General features: G+C 47.3%; 1 protein-coding gene across 2 annotated transcripts; it reads left to right on the top strand.

The window, feature by feature from the left end:
- The first annotated feature begins 239 nt into the window (after positions 1-239).
- On the top strand, positions 240-8,330 carry LOC110193048 (TLR adapter interacting with SLC15A4 on the lysosome-like). 2 transcript variants are annotated; one of them, XM_020964599.2, is made up of 2 exons: positions 240-773; positions 5,373-8,330. In XM_020964599.2, the coding sequence occupies exon 2, from the start codon at positions 5,415-5,417 to the stop codon at positions 6,327-6,329; it is 915 nt and encodes a 304-aa protein (XP_020820258.1). In that variant the 5' UTR covers positions 240-773; positions 5,373-5,414; the 3' UTR covers positions 6,330-8,330. The 2 variants fall into 2 exon arrangements, with proteins under 2 accessions (XP_020820258.1, XP_020820259.1); XM_020964600.2 differs by lacking the exon at positions 240-773 and adding an exon at positions 780-867.
- Positions 8,331-16,607: the final 8,277 nt, after the last annotated feature.

The raw sequence follows: 16,607 nt of genomic DNA, 5'->3' as shown, positions 1-16,607 counted from the left end.
CCCTCCCGCTCCGCTACTTACGCATGCGCAAACCCATTCCCTACTCCACCCCCCCCCCTTCACCCCCGCAGTGTTCCGGGTAGCTCGGGCAGGTCCTGGGAACCAGTGAGTTGTAGGCAAAGTTGAAGAGAACGACGGTCCACGCCCCTTCTATCTCCCCTCTCCCTCCCCGCGCTGGGTGTGCCTTCCCCCCCCCCCCCCCCCCCCCGCCTCCGTGGCGCTCACTGGCCGTAAGCATCTTGGGCAAGTCCCCTAGCTTTCTGAGCCTCAGTTTCCTTCCTTGTCAAAAGCCCAGGGCCGACTTGGGGCCCTGCCTGTTCTACCCCTCGCTATCCCATATGCACAACACCCCCCACCCCCACCCCCCCAGACTGGTGTGAGGAATCAGAAGGATGATGAAAGGGCCGTACCCACGGGGATGCCAGCAGTCAGTGGCCCGGAGGGTTCCGTCGGGGAGGGTGTCCGTGGACACCCTCAGGCGCCTAGGCTGCCTGAGGACAGAAGTGAGATCCTGGGGCGGAAGTGGGGGAGGGGTCATCTCCCCCCTTCCCGGGAAAACCCTGGCCTTGGGCCCTCGGGGTGCACATTCCCACATCCTCTTTCGATGCCCTGTCATTACTGCCCTTGTGACCAGCCCACGCAGTTCTCCCACTGGGTTGGCCACCAAAGGGGAAGGAGTGCTCTGTGGTCAGTACTATCTCTGGCAGGAACCAAGAAAAGGCAGCCAGTCCTGAGTGGCTGCATGTGCTGCACTGCTGGTACCTCGGAGCAAGGTAAGCCTCAGGCCCTCGAACCTTGTCCCCAAGGAGTTTGCCCTGGAACGCTTAGAGATCACAGCCTAGGACTGCAACGGAGAGGGAGGGCCAGGTATGTTCTGTGTGAAATGCCCTCCTGCAGGCTTTGAATATGGGAAAGCTCCCAGGGTAGTAGCTCCCTAGGGTTAGGGACAGTGACATGCCCCACTCTGAGCTAGCCTTACTTGCCAATAGCCTAGGACTCAAAAAATTTAGTAATTGGTGGCATATTTGGCCCCCACTTCCCTGGAAACTAAGTTGGCTTTGTAGGGTGGTACATTGCCCAGGCAGTGTGGAGAGAGAGCTGGCTGTGAAGAAGGGGTTCTGGTCCTGCCTCTGACCCATGCTGGCTGTGTGACCCTGGGCAGATCACTTAAGCTCTCAGATCTCTAAGCAGCTCTCTAGGCTAAGCTGACAAGAGACAGTCCCGGGCAATAGGGCCGGGGCACCAGTGCCTCTTTTATGAGGGAGGGAGTTCCTTATACCAATAAAAGCATAGATCCAGTCCCTATAGTGTGGTAGGAACTTCCTGTACTAGGACACCTAGGTTCTAGTACTGTGCTGAGAACATTTATATGTGTGAGAACATTTATAAGTGATGTAGATTATTTTAATTATTATATAGCTTTATATTTTAATTGAATTTTTATTTTATCCATTCATTCAACAAGCATTTATTTTAAAAAAGTATCTGCTGTGTGACAGGCATGAAACAGTCCCTCCCTTCTAGGGGCTCATTGTAATTTTGATCTATGGTGTAGACATTGTGCACATAGAAGTAAATACAGGCTACAGATAAATTAAAGACAAGGTAATGGCAGGGAGAGGGAGAGGCACTGGCCGCTGATGTGGTTAGGTGATGTAGGAGGAGGCACCTGAATTGAGGGTTCTCTGAAGTGGAGGTGAGGAGGGAGGAGTGTGTTCTAAGCATGATGGAAAGGCCCCACAAAAGCATGGAGGTGGGAGATGGGGATGTTGTGTGTGAGGAACAAGAGGGCACCATGCAAGGTAATAATGTATAATAAGTCTGGAAAAGCAGGTTAGGACTAGGGTGTGAAAGGCTTTAAAAGGAAGGACCTTGTTTACAGGACCTGACTTGAGCTGAGCCTTAGAAGGAAGCCAGGGATTTGAAGAGAGTGGCAGTGAGGCAAAGGAGTGCATTCCAGGCAAGGGGGACAGCCAGTGCAAAAGTGTAGTGATGGGAGATTGACTAGGAAGGGGCAAGTGGGACAGTGCATGGAGGGTCTGAACCTTCTCAGTCCTAAGCCAGCGTCCATTTGTCTATAAAACATTGCTTCCCTAAAACCACTTGTCTGTAGCCAGGTCCTCCAAAGTAGCAGACGTGGTATGGCATCAGTGACAATCCTGGCTTTGTTTCCAACACCACTCCCTTCTCTCACTCTCACTCAAGGCTACTCCACTCTATCCCCTCCCACCCTGGCCCACCAGGGCTGCCCAGGTAGGACTGGCCCCTTACGATTGTCTTTAACCTCACTAGATCCAGGCAAAATCCCACCCCTCTCCACCTTGTCCCTCAGTGTTTCTACCCCTTGGCTCCCAAATCACCTCAGGGCTTGGCTAGGTGTCCTGAGCACCACTGAATGAGTAACGGCCCTCCCTCCCCCTTTTGGTTTTGGGAGGGAGTGAAGTGAGTCACACAGGCTGAGATGGCATCACTGGGGTGTGATCTTCATCAGCAAACATCCCATGGCCTTTCCCACCAATGGTACCTCTTCCAAACGCTCCTATTTTGAGGGTGCCATCTTTCTTCCAGTCACTCCCCTACCCAGTAAATCCCAGTGACTCCCTGTTAACTCTTCATCACCGTCTGCCTCCTTCATTCCTACTCAGGAGATGCCGCACAAAGCTCGAGGAAATCTCACAACCATGCTGACTTTCCAACCAAAGCTGGGCTCTCACTGAAGCAGGGCAGTTCTTTTATTCATCCCTAATTGATTCCCTATCTCACTCCTGCAGAAGCTATTCCAAATCTGTTCTTCACTCTTGAAGCCCCTCACACCTCTTCCTCCCTCTCTTTCTCAGCTGAGGACCTTGACTCTTATTTTACTGAAAAAAAAAAAAGGAACTCCCTCTTGTCTCATTCTCTGTCATCTTTCATTCTCTCCTCATTTCCCCCAGTTTTTCACAAAGAGAGATGGCCAAGGCCACCTCCTCTACATCTCCCTTCAGTCACCACCCCCCTTTCTGTCAATCTCTCCCTATCAACTGATTGTTTCCCTGCTGCCTTCAGACATGACTCTCCCATCCTTAAAAACCCCTTCACTAGACCCTTTCATTCCCTCAACAATCCCCTATATCTTTCCTCCTGTCATTAGCCATTCTTCTTTTAAACATTGTCTGCCTGCCTCCACCTCCTCTCCTGTCCAGCTCCCCAGCCTTTTAACCTCATCACTCAACTGAAGGTACAATCTCTCAATGATCCAACCTCATGGTCTTTCCTCAGTCTTCATCCAGAGTGACCCATCCTTAAAATGTGGCATTGTGGACCACCTTCTCCTGGTTGTTCTCCTCTCTGGGGTTTCCTGATGCTGTTCTCTCCTGGCTTACCTCCCATCTGTCTCACTACTTGTTCCCAGCCTCTTTTGTTGACTCAGCATCCACAATCCTGGCCCCTGATGTGGCCATTCTACCAAGTTCTGTCATAGTCTCTCTTCCCTTCTCCTTCTGTCCTCTCTTGGTGACCTCATCAGACCCCATGGCTTTAACTGTCAATGTCTATATGGATGACTTCCAGTCTTTCCCCTAAGCTTTAGTTCCACTCACTATATCTAAAACTGAACCCATCATGTTTTCCCCTTAAACTGTTCCTGGCTCCCTATTTCTGCCAGACACTACAGTCCACCCACTCACCCAGGTCCACAGCCTTGATGTCATTCCCAGCTCCTCCCTCTCCCTCGATCTTCATGTCCAATCAGTTGCCAGATCTCTCCCATCTGAGCCCTTCTCTCTGCTTCCACAGCTACCTCATCTCCTCTCCCCAAGATTACTGCAGCAGCATCTTGCTTGGTCTCCCTGCCTCCAGCCTCTCCCCACTCCAGTCCATTCTCTACGCTGATGCAAAGCAATCTTCCCAAAGTACAGATCTAAGCATGCAACTGCCGTACTGAACCAACTCTAGTGGGTCCCCAACCAAACTCCTCTGTTTAGCTTCTAAATCCCTCTCCAACCTGGCACCAAGCTATCTTTCCAGTGTTCCTGCGTTACTCCCTCTCCTGCACTCTGCCATCCCAGACCCAAATGGCATTCTCTCGGTTCATTTCCCTTCTCCAAGGCGGCCCCCTGCCCATCCCCCATCCCTGGATATGTTCTCTCCTCACCTTCCCCTTAGAGGCCTTCTCTTTCTTTAAGATGGAGCTCAAGCACCCCCTTCTGCACAGAGTCTTTCCTGCTCTCACAAAACTGCTCCAACCGCCTTCCTAGGGGCCTCTTGGTCCACTCCTTTTTATGTCTGTTTGCTTTACATTTGTCCCAGATGTATCTTTATCTGTACTTGCTGTCTACCCCATTAGAATGGAAGCTTCTTAGTGCTTACATTACCAGCACCTGGCCCACACGGGAGACACTTAATAGATTAGTGGTTTATTAGTAAATTAAGAAATGTTGGCTCTCACCCATTTTCAATGGATGTTTTTGTGCAAGTTTTATAAAGGACATAGAGTAATAGATAGATGAGCATTTATTAAGTGCACGCTATGTGCCAGGCACTGTGCTAAGTCCAGCGAGTACAAATATAAACAAGCAAGCCAGTCCCTGCTTCTGTTCTAATGGGGGAAGATATCATGTCAAAGGGAGCTGAAAAGGGGTAGGGGGTGGTATGGAGATGAAGGGCAAGTCAGTGGAGGCCTGGGCAAGGGAAGGGACGAGACAAGCTTGCCTTTCAGAGCCAGGCAGTGAGAGGGCAGATTCCAAGGTTATGGGGTGGGGCGAGGTGAGAATGATGGCTGGAGTGGGGGCAGCTTGGTCAGAAGATAGTCCAGAAATGGCCAGCAGTGTGTGTGTGTGTATATGTGTGTGCACACACATGTGTGCGTGTGTGTATGTGTATGTGAGTACTTGTGTATGTATACTGCGTGTTTCTCTGTGTATATGTGTACATGTGTGCCTGTGTGCAAGTATGCATGTGTATATGTGCATGTGTGTGCATATGTGTGTATGTGTTTCTGTGTTTATTTGTGTATGTGAGTGTGTATAAGTGTATGTGTGTGTACATATGTGTGAGTATGTATGTGTGTTTCTTTTTGTGTGCATAGGTACATGTAGGTGTACATGTGCGTGGGTGTGTGCATGTGTGTGAATGTATGTGTGCTTCTCTGTGTGTGTATATGTGTATGTGTGTATGTGTGTGTGTGCCTGTATGCAAGTGTGCGTGTGTGTGTGTATATGTATGAGTATGTGTGTGTGTATGAGTGTGTGTATGTATGTGTGTATGTGTGTGTGTAATTTATCGATAAGAAAACGGGTGCCCGATCAAATCGAATCTGCAGACCAAAGGTCTTTTGCTCGATTCCTTCCCTGCCCATTTGCTCCATATGCCTGATCTGCACCCTTCATTTGTAGGGTCATACTGCACTCTGCTGGTTAGCAGGCTTGTCTGACAAAATGCTAGCAGAAGCTTTCCTACCTGGTATCCTGTACCAAGAATACACTAAGCCCTACAAAGCACACGTGTGTAAGCAGAACCCCAAAGAGAAAAAGGAGACTTGGACAAACCAGCTTTTGGAGAGCGAAGATGTTAAGCCTCCCTCCACTGAAGTGAAAAGGCCGGCCAAAGGTCGGCCTGCAAGCTGCCCAGAGCACAGTAAGGATGCGTGTCTGCAGAAATTGGCAGATGGGGTGGTGCTGCAGGGCCAGCAGGGGGCAGTCCTCCAGGGTAATGCATCTGCAGCTTTGCAGATCCCCCAAAGAGCCCCACCAGAAGAAAATGAGCTGGATCTGTATCGCTCATGGTCCTGCACCAGCATCTGCCAGAATTATCCTGACCTCCATATTGGGGGGAATCGCGTGGGGCACGCTTATGATTCTGGTTGTTTCATGGACCATATCTATGATGAGGCTTTCACTGGGCCGCTGCTTCTCTCAGAGGACATCCCACTGGGCCATTCTTCCATCCCCAGCAGGCTGCCCCCTGTGGCATACAAGTTCCTGCCTGGGGATGAGGTTCGAGAAAGAAGCATCCTCTTACACAAGCGGCCCCTGTCCAATTCAGTGCTTAACAGCTATGTGGAAAAAAAGGTAGATGAACTCTATAAGCAGGTTTTTGAAGAGAACTTGACCCGATGCCGCTCTGTGACCAGTCTCGTGGCTTCCAATCTACTGCTGAACAACTTGAATCACATCAGCCTTCAGATCTCACAAGAACAAAACATTGAGGTGTCCCAAGCTCGAGAGGCCCTCTTACAGTCTATGGCCTTGCGCAGCCTGTACTATGCTTCCAAAGGAAACAGCTTGGAGCTCAGCACTCCCAACCTGCAGATCTCCAGTCAGACAAAGTGGGAGAAGTTGCCAAAGGTGTAGGCTGTACCCTTTGGGCTGCTGCTGGGGCAGAAGACTGACTGCCCCAGTAGCCTTTTCAGTTCAGGGAGGGGGAGGAGGTATTGTTGCATGTGGGGAGACATTTCTCGAGAGCTCAAAGTTGACAAGTGCTTTTCTCACATCGACCCTGGTGCAGTGGGAAGGTGCTGAATTCAGCCATTTTGGACCCACTTTGAAATCGAAGCCCTACCATTGCCTACTGCCATTATGACAGGAACACGAAATTGCAGAATTGTTCAGCTGGAAAAGACCTTTGAAGCATGTAGATCAACCCAGAAGCAAAAAAAAAAAATCCTTACTATACCACACCCAACAAAGGACCATCTAGCTTCTTGGTGTAGCCCACCAGGAAGGGAGGAGCCCCCTACCTCCTGAGGCCACCCAGTGTACTTCTGGAAGCCTTTCATTCCATCAGACCTGGACTTGCCCCTTTCTAACTTGTGCCTGATATGTCTGGTTTTGCCCTCTGGGGCCAAATGGAACAAATCAGATCTCTTTTCCTAATAACAGTCCTTTGAATACTTGAAAATAGTAATCATTTGTCCCCTCCTCCCCCCCTCCCAGTCTCTTCTCCAAACTAAACCTTCCTGTTTCCTTTAACTGATTCTCATATGGCAGAGACTCAAGGCCTCTTGTTGCAGAGAGGAGTCCTTTTTAGGTATGGATTGGATTGGATGGTCACTGAAAACCCTTCCAACTCTGAGATCCTGGGAGGCTGGAATTCTGGGATGTCGTCTTCCCTCTTTGGGCCTCAGTTTCCTCATCTGTAAAATCAAAGTTTGGACTTGATAGCCTTGAAGGTCCCTTCAAGCTCTTAGTCTCTGGTCCTGGGTGTGGAGAGCAAGTACCCATTAGTTTCATTTTTCACATGAGGAAACTGAGACCTAAGAGAGTTTAAGTGACTTTCCTGAGGTAACTTTTCATGGAACTAGCAGAGCCAGGACTCAGTGCCAGGTCTTCTGACTACAAGACTGCTGGATGGTCTGTCCGCTACAGTAGGTTCTGAAACCTCCTTCAAATGGTGAACTCCTGTGTTTTGTGACAGAGGTACCATTGACGTGCTCAGTTGCGTTTTGCTTCAAAGGGATGTCTGCTTCATTTACTCCCTGACTTCTCCCTTGCCTCTGCCTTTACTTTGGCAGTTTTGTTTGTCACTACAGTCAGGGGAGCCCAGGCAGCTCAGAGGCTGAGCCAGGGTCAGCACACCCCCTTAGCAGTCCTGCAGTGAAGGACGCCATTTACCCTTGAGAGTGGGCCACTGAGGGGAGCAGTCCTTCACAGACTAGCAGCTTCACCAGCAGGCACCTGTCCACTGAAGCAGGGCTCCACCCATCTCTTGATTTAGGACAGGCTCTGAGAGAGCCACCGTGGTTGAAACATTGGCTTGTGATTGTGACTCTAGGAACTTGGTGAATTCGAGGCCCGCAGATAACCCACAGGGTTCCTCGCCAGCTTGTCCTCCAGGTCCTTCCAGCCAGATGGGACTTGGCCACACTTACACTTTGCCAGCATAACCCTGGAGAGCCCAGGGTTACACCTTCTTGCCCTTAGTGAAGCACTGGCAGACGACTTGGCTGGCTCAGTTCCTCAGATCCTTGAACCTAAACTTGGAATGAGCCTTACAGAGTATCTTTCATTCCCCTCCTCTTATGGATGAAGAAACTGAGGTCCGGAGAAAGTAATTGACTTGCCCAAGGGCACACAGCTAACACTTAGCAGATCTGAGATTTGAACCCGGGGCCTTTGTCCTTCTCATCCAACTGTTGGGAGACTTGGACACTTTGGACGCTCCTAGAAGAGTCCCAAGGGTCAAGATTTTGGAAAAACTGACTGAGTGAATTGAAAATACTGACAAGCAAATGTTTGTTTTTCTATTTCTTTTTAAAGTTTGTTTTTAATGGAAAGGTCACCACAACGGTAAAACTAATTAATGCTTCAAATATATCAACTTTGTTGATGTAAATAAAGACTAATCAGCCAGTATCACTGGTGCGGAGAATTTTTTTTCTGACACTTAATATTTAGACTAACATTAAACTTGTCAAAACAAGTGATTGTCCTGACAACGTGGAGCATGCAAGGATTTGAACAAGATATTGCCACTTTTAACTTACTCCCTAATTAAAAAATGTTATTTAGGTTACCCTCTGATGCCAAACCCATCTAATTGTTCCTTTGTTCTTTCTTAATAATAGTAGAAATGAGACTTGCACTAAAATAAACATTTCTTAAGCACCTCTTCTGTTCTGGGCACTATGCTAAGTGCTGGGGATAGAAAGACAAAACAAAACAAAAAATGAAAAACTGATGCCTGTCCTCAGGGTGCTTCCATTGGGAGGAGTGAGAGGGGGGACGGCATGTAGGCAGAGAAACTATATAAAATGTATCCAAAGTAACTTCTGAGTGTGGGGTGAGAAACATTAACAGCGGGGAATGGGGAGGGGGCAGCAGGACAAGTCTGGGGGAGATCACCTTGAATTGAGCCCTGAAAGGCTGAGATTTCCCTCTCCCTTTATGTTTATGATTTCATTTAGTCTGGCATCAACTTTGTGAGGTAGGTGCTATTCCTATCCCCATTTACAGATGAGGAAACTGAGGTTTGGAGAAGAGAAACAATTTGCCTCGGGTCACACAGGCCTCCAAGCCAAGCACTCTGTGCCAGGTACTGAGTCATGCTGCAAGTGGAATAGGCAATATGCTACTGAAAGGAGTGCCATTTCTAGTTGTGATGGGTCACTTCTTCAGACTTTAGGAATTGAATGACATGAATATGTCTCTGGCTTTTGGACCAGGGACACCATGCTTTGTCCCAGATGATTCCGTCTCTTTGCCTGGTCTGCATGGTTCCCTTTCCATCACAACCCATAATCAGTAAGAAGCCCCATATGCTTTTGCAGAGGCTGGGAGCAGGGCAAGCTATCAGGTTGGTGCCTCCAAATAGGACAGATGGTTTGTGACTGACTGAGAAGGAGCCTAGCCAGGTGCCTTGGCAAGGAAGGTAGGGAAAAGGGAGCAGACCAGGCTAGGATCTGGCCCGGTGGGGCCTGCCTTGGAGCAGTTGTCACTCCCCTCTCCCACCTCCACTGAGCAGAATGGGCCCTCCCTCCAGCTCTAGAGCTGTAAAGGGCCACCGAAGCCATCCAGTTCAGAGGGCTCAGACACTCCCAACTACAGCCTCAACCACATTAAAACGTCATTGGGAAGCACTTGACATAAATCACACAGCAAAACACGGAGAATGATCACATTTGAAAACTAAGTCAACATGGGACCTGCAAGGATCCTTATGTATAGATTAGGGACTTCTGTTTATATGGGTGTTTAATACTGCTGGACTAGTGTAAACTATTCATTTTCGAGATAAGGGGCTGAAAGACCCAGGAACATGAAATGATTTGCCCAAGGTCACACATAAGATCACAGAGTTAGAGCTGGAAAGGAATTCCAGGAGGCCCTTGAGTCCAACCCCCTCATTTTACAGGCAAGGAAACTGAGGCCTAGGTAAGTTAAGTGACTTGACCAAGCTTGTATAAGTAATAAGCATCAGGGCAAGATTTGAACCTAGGGCCTCTGAGTCCAGAACCTGTATGATTTCTTCTGTACCACTAAGCCTCCCTTATCCTCCTTGGTGTCTTCTTCAGAGCCTCACTTTGCACTGAACACACAGTAGGACCATAAGAGCCTAGATCTAGAGCTGGAAGGAACCTCGGAGGTCATCTAGTCTTACCCCTCATTTGATAGACGGAGAAACTGAGGCATTTGCCCAAGGATATGCAGTAAACTAGGTTACAAACGGTAACCTGAGTCTGACTGGGAATCCAAGTGCTTTCCCCTACCCCAGCTCCCCACAGGGCACCTCCACCCTTAGATCTGTACCAGTTCTTGGCAATTCAGCCCAAGGTTCTCCCCAATCTGTAGACAGGCCCAAGGATCAGCAGTGTTAGAAAGTCGCTGGCTTGGCTTATGGTGGATCCAGACCTTTGGATTGGGCTTACAGACAAACTGACCTCCCAGGAGTCTTAGATACCGAGGACAACACAGTCCTCAGGCTCTTTGGAGGGAATCCGAGCTCTCTGGCCTTCCCCTTCTTGACCTGGGTCAGAGCCAGTTTGGTTTGTGGCCACTAAGAGTCCAGGGCAGTGGTCTTCTGGGACATTTGCCTTGCTATGGGACTTCAAGGCAAGATCAGGCCCATATATGCATTGTTTTCTAGACAGAGTCCTGATTTTTTTCCTCTTTAGAAGATAAATATTGACAAATTTGGGGTTATTAGGAAGGGGGAGTAATATAAGGGGGAAATGGAGTAACCGAAAGGTAAATAACTGAAAACTGGGTGTTGGTTTCAAAGCAACCCACATAACGCAACTCAAATCCGTATAGGTCTTAAATGACAATTACAAGTAAGGTCATATAGCAGTGCATGGTCACTTATGTGTAAAATTAGCCAATTCATTGGGTATGCTCTTAGAGGGTCAAGTCAAACTGGCCAGCTGGCTGTCCGCCCTGCCCCATCTAGCTCACTTTTTAACACTTTGTCATAGAGGCAGCAGGTGGTGCAATAGAGAGATGAGTGACTGGGCCTGGAGTCAGGAAAACCTCTGTTTAGGTTTGACTGCCAACACTTACTAGGTGTGTGATCCTGGGCAAGTTACTTAACCTCCAAGCCTCAGTTTCCTTATCTGTAAAATGGGGATAACCATAGTGCCTACCTCCCAGGACTGTTGTGAAGATCACAAGAGGTCATATTTGTAAAGCACTTAGTGCACTGCCTGGCACACAGTAGGTGCTTAATAAATGCTTGTTTCCTTCCTTCCTTCTGGAAGTGACTTTGCAATTCTTCATATTTACTTTGTATTTGATTCCTTGGGTACATATTGTATCCTATCTCCCAGAAGACTGTAAGCTCTCTAAGGGCAAAGGCTGATCTGCTTTGCCTTTGTATTCCTAGCACCCAACTCATCACCTGGCACATAGCTATTATTATTGTTATTATTATTATTGATAATAATAATCAGGCACTTAATCAATGTGGGTTGAATTGTGCCCAAGTACTCCCATGAATCAGTGGCTCTGTCATGCCATTGCTGTGGCCATTCCCTTTGGCAATACGGAGCCTAATTCTTGTCACTGTCTATCCATAGCTCCTTTAAAGAATACCCATCCCTTTGACGTGCATGTTGAAAGCCATCCTCTGGGCCTTTTCATAATATTCCTGGGAACAAAGCCGACAGATGAGGAAGGTGAGAGGCCCACAGGGGCATCTCCTCTTCTGAAATCTAACAGATCAGAATCTGAGGGATCATCAGAGGTGGCTGGGCCTATACTTAGCAGGTTCTGGGACCCTCGAGAACTTTCCCAAATGTCCTTATTATTAAATGCCTCCAAAAAGTTTATTATGGTGTATCTGTGGAGACAGTACTTTCTCTAACACAGTGAAATTGCTTTAATTATGATATTGAAAAATGTGTGCAACAATTAATTTCTCATTTGAGTCTCACAGGTGCTGTTATATCCATATTGAAGATGAAGAAACTAAGTCTAAGAGAGATTAAATGACTTATCCAGGAATACTCATCCATTAAGTTTCAAAGGTGGGATTTGAACCCAGGTCTTCCTAATCCCAGAGCCATTTTTCCTTGTACCATATAACGTAATGGATAGAGAACAAGTCGTGGAGCCAGGTACACCAGGTTCAAGTTCTGGCTCTGACACATTGGGCAAGTCACTTAAACCCTCAGTGATCCAGGCAACTCTCTAAGACTGTAAGTTACATGAAAGGTGCTACCTGTATTGAGGGAGGGAGTTTGCTTATCCAGGAGTTCCCATTGCCAGTGAAACCAAAGGTCTGGTCCCTATCCTTTTTTTTTTTTTTAGGCAATTGGGGTTAAGTGACTTGCCCAGGGTCACACAGCTAGTAAGTGTCAAGTGTTTGGTCTGAGCCTGGATTTGAATTCAGGTCCTCCTGACTTCAGGGCCGGTGCTCTATCCACTGTGCCACCTAGCTGTGCCTCCTCCTGGGTCTCTTGAAGAATGTGTATAGAAACCTAGTCTTGATGGATGCGACGCAACCAAGCTAGGAAAATATAAAGCTCAGCTTTATTTGCACTGAATCATTGCTGTAGCCAGTGACTTGAAATTCTGTCCTGTTTCTTTTTTAAGGCAGATAAGTGTGTAGCTCTATAGAATGTTGATGCAGTTCTTCTTTTTACTTCCTTAAATGATTGGCGGAAATATAGCATGTGTGACTAATAAATGCAAATGAATACTCAGGCTGGTCTGGGAATCAAAGTCATAACTAAGGCGGGGCAATGGAGTATTGCCCCAAGGTGCTGATATTTAGAGGGGATTGCCAGCTCTTGAACTCCAGCAGGTAGAAACACATAAGCTTGAAACCCTAGTTAGCATGCAAAATTAGTTTAAATAGGAAACTATTAACTGGACTATTGCTCTCCCTTCCCCCCTCCCCCCAAACTCCTTTCTAGCCTGCCCTGCTCTGTTCCCCTTGTGACCTCCAACATTGGTTATGTGTCTCTGGGGACTCTTACTTCTTAACCCTGTCACAAGGGAGTCTCTGCTCAGAGAACATTGTGACTTGAGGTTCAGGGTCTCCTCCCTCCCCCTCCCCTTAAATATTAGATTTTGCTACTTACCCTGGTACATACTTCTCCATTGCTGCAGACTCCAGAATAATTCTGGCCCTGCTGGGAATGCCAAAAGGTCAGAGGGTGGCTGTTTTTTTCAGGAGGCTTCTGGAATTGACTAGTCCTCCTATGAGCTGCCTCTGAGTATGTGAAGGGTTTTCATGTGACAGAAGACATCTTGGAAGACATCCATGATTGGAGATGGTATTTACACACCCATAAAAGAAACAAAGACAGAGGTTGTAGAGTATGAGAAGGCATGAATGGGTGGCAATCTGTGCCAGGTGGAAGGAACATCCATATGGATATTTTCTTGGGTCATAAAAATATAATGTCTCATGGGAAAGGGAGTACATTTATTCTGGACAGTACTAAAAGGGGAGAACTTGGAAGCTACAGGGTAGATTTCAACTAAATGTAAGGAAGAACTTTCTAAGTTTCTAAAAGTCCCCAAAGGGCTACTTGGTAGAGTAATGAGTTCTTCATGACTGGAGTCATTGTAGAAGAGACTTTAAAAAAAACCAACATATTCCCACATTCATCAAGTTGTAAAGAAGATTTAGAACCAAAGGGAAAAATCACAAGAAAGAAGAAATTTTTAAAAAAGTATGCTTTGATCTGCACTCAGACTCCATAGTTCTTTCTCTGGATGTGAATAGCATTTTCCATCATGAGTCTTTTGGAATTGTCTTAGATCATTGCATGCTGAGAAGAGTTCAGTCTATCAAAGTTGGTCATCGCACAATGTTGCTGTATGTACAATGTTCTTCTGGTTCTGCTCACTTCACCCAGCATCAGTTCATGTAAGTCTTTCCAGGTTTTTCTGAAGTCTAGGAGGGACTTTTTGTACAGTGTAGGAGGCTAAACTAGATGACTTTTAAGGTCCCTTACAGCCTGTAGAGGTTTCAGTAGACTGAGACTGTCTTGGATATCCAAAGGTAGTTCTAGATTTGAAAGAGTTGTTCTAGTGCCACATGTCTGGGGTCAATCCAGGAGCCCAGGTAACTGTAATAGGACCAGAGGGTCTGGTGTCTTTGAGAGGGAGATAGAATAAATTACCACATAGAAAGACCTGGCTAGGAAATACTAATGAGAGGCTGGGACTAAGCATGGGGCCCTACTAACCAGCTGCTCTCTCCTCCTCCACGTCTAGCTGAGCTCATGGGTTTTAGGAAAGTACTCTGGTATATTTCTCCCTTGGGGTAGGGCAACTGCTTTAAGTCAGATGGAAGGGAGATTGTATGATTCATAGTGGAGCCATGAGAGTGGAATCATATCAGGATGATAAGAAGCTGAGATGGAGAAGGAAGCCAGCAAAGGGGAAGTCTCCTAGTCACTTGTTTCTCAATCAGCAAGATTCTTGAGTGTGTTGCAAAGATGTCTTTGTCATGTTGTAATATCTTGGGCAACCTTGTATGAACAATTTTTGACTTGGGTAAAGGATGAGCTTGTGGTAGTTATGGAAAAAGGAGGGTGGTTGCTTGCTTGGTGTGTGTGCGCGCGCACAAGCAGTAAAATGGAGGGGCATAGCTGGCTAGATGGACAGTGTAGAGGAAGTGGCCTTCCTGTCTCTTAATGTATTACAGAAAGCTAGAGGAAGTCCTAGCTCTTTGCTTCTCCATGCATCCCTTCACTCGCATCTCCTCTGTTGATCTCACCGCCCACCTTCTCATCTTTGAGAAACTTGCCCCCCTCCCCCTTCGCCCAAACCCAGCTCTTGAACTCTGAACCACGATCAAACCACTGTGCTGTTGACCCTTGGGAGTGTGTCGATCCACTGCAGTGGCCCCGCTGGTCATCCTTGTAATTTTCCGACCTCTCCCTGGCCGCCATTCCCCTTTGAGGGTTGTCTCTCTCACTAATCGGCTTCTAGGGTTCGTGTCCCCAGCATTTAGCACCGTGCTTAGTAAATGCTTTATCATTCATTCATTCATGGCTCTAATGTTTTCATGGGGAGACAGTGGATGGACTGTGCTGAACTCAATGACAATAAACTGACACTGGGATCATGAGCAAGTCACACCCTTACTCTGAGCCTCATCTGTCATGCGTGTAATACCTGCCTCAAAAGGTAACTGTGAGGCTCACATGAGATGTTTGTAAAGTACTGTAGACCTAGTGGCTAGGCCCATAGGCCTCCCTGTATTCACCCTTTGTAAATTTGCCAACCCCCTTAATGCATTTTGCTCCATTAGACCTAAAAGAAGTCAGTACTGGGTTTGGGACTTTACTTCAAGTGCTGAGGCCAGGCATAGGCTCCTAGGGCTAGGAAGGACCTTTGGGCCAATCCAGTCTGTTTCATTGACAATTACAGATCGAAAGTTTATAATATGGCTAGACTAATGCCATCCCTCTTGGAGGTGAAGGAAAGAAACCCAACTGCTGAAGACAGTTCATGTACTAGGCAGTTTTTATTGAAGAAATTTGGGTGGGGAAGGGCAATAAGATAAGGGAGGCCTAGAATGTACACTTAGGTTAAGCCTTCAGTGCTAAAAAGTCTCTATTATTTTGAGAGACCACATAATGGAGTTGGCTCGGAGTCAGAAGACTTGGGTTCCCATGCTGCCTCTGCTGCTAGCTGTGTGGCTGTGGTGAAGTCATCTCTCTGTGCCTTAGTTTCTTCCTCTGTAAAATGGAAACACTGATACTTGTAGCACTCCCCTCCCATGGTTACTTTGAGACTCTGGCAAGCTGGTGGATAGAAAGGGCCAGAGAAATGAGCTCTGAATGATGACAATAATAATATACTTTTGCATATGGGTGGTAAGGGGGAGGGGGGGAACACAGAAAGGTCGAGTGACTGAGAACCACAGAAGAGCCAAGAGGGGCTTTGGAGCCCACCTAGAGCCTTCCTCTTTTTAGACACCAAGGCACATAAAATGTGACCTTGCCTTGCCCGAGGTCACACTTGAAGTTAGTTGCAGAGCCAGGGCTCAAATCCAGATCTCCTGATACATAGGCCCTGTTCTACTACCTGAGGCTGGCTCTCTTACTTCTTAGAGTCTGTCACAGCACAGCAAGAGAATCATTCATTCATTCATTCATTCATTCATTCATCTAACCATCCATCAAAACTTTGTTGCTGCACACACCCTCCAGTGGTTAGAGCCCTATATTGGTCATGGAGGATAAACAAATGTAGCCTGACGTCCAGGCCTGGATCGTTTGCATGACTGTCTTCACTGGTAAGGACTCATTGTTGCATACCTGCTTGGGAAGAGAGACCTCCTTCTTGCTTCAAGAGAGGACACATGTGGTCACAGATCCTCTCTGGGGAGAAATTCCCAAAGGATGGGAACAGATTCTGGAAGTTGGACGTGTTGGGGGAGATGTAGGGTTGGGCTGGTGCCAGCTCATACTGGCTCATGAGCGCCAATCGTTAAATTGTCCATGCAAGCATTTACACTTCAGAATTTGGCAAATGCTACAAAGCAGGGCTTGATTTATTGTTTTGCTGATTGTCTAGACTTTAAAAAGTGAGGGAGAAAATGTTAAGGTGTGAACCGTGCTGTGCCAATGGGGACTTAAAGGTGTGGTGCGCTTTTCCCAGAGCCAATTGCTAAACATTTACCAGCACACACCTGGGAGGATGGCTTTCCCCTGCTTGTCTGTTTCCAAA

The sequence above is a fragment of the Phascolarctos cinereus genome, unplaced genomic scaffold (genome assembly GCF_003287225.1).
Source record: "Phascolarctos cinereus isolate Bilbo 61053 unplaced genomic scaffold, phaCin_HiC Scaffold_8;HRSCAF=390, whole genome shotgun sequence".
Classification (NCBI taxonomy): Eukaryota; Metazoa; Chordata; class Mammalia; order Diprotodontia; family Phascolarctidae; genus Phascolarctos; species Phascolarctos cinereus.
Note: the sequence above shows the minus strand (reverse complement) of the source record. Positions and strands in the feature narration are given on the sequence as shown.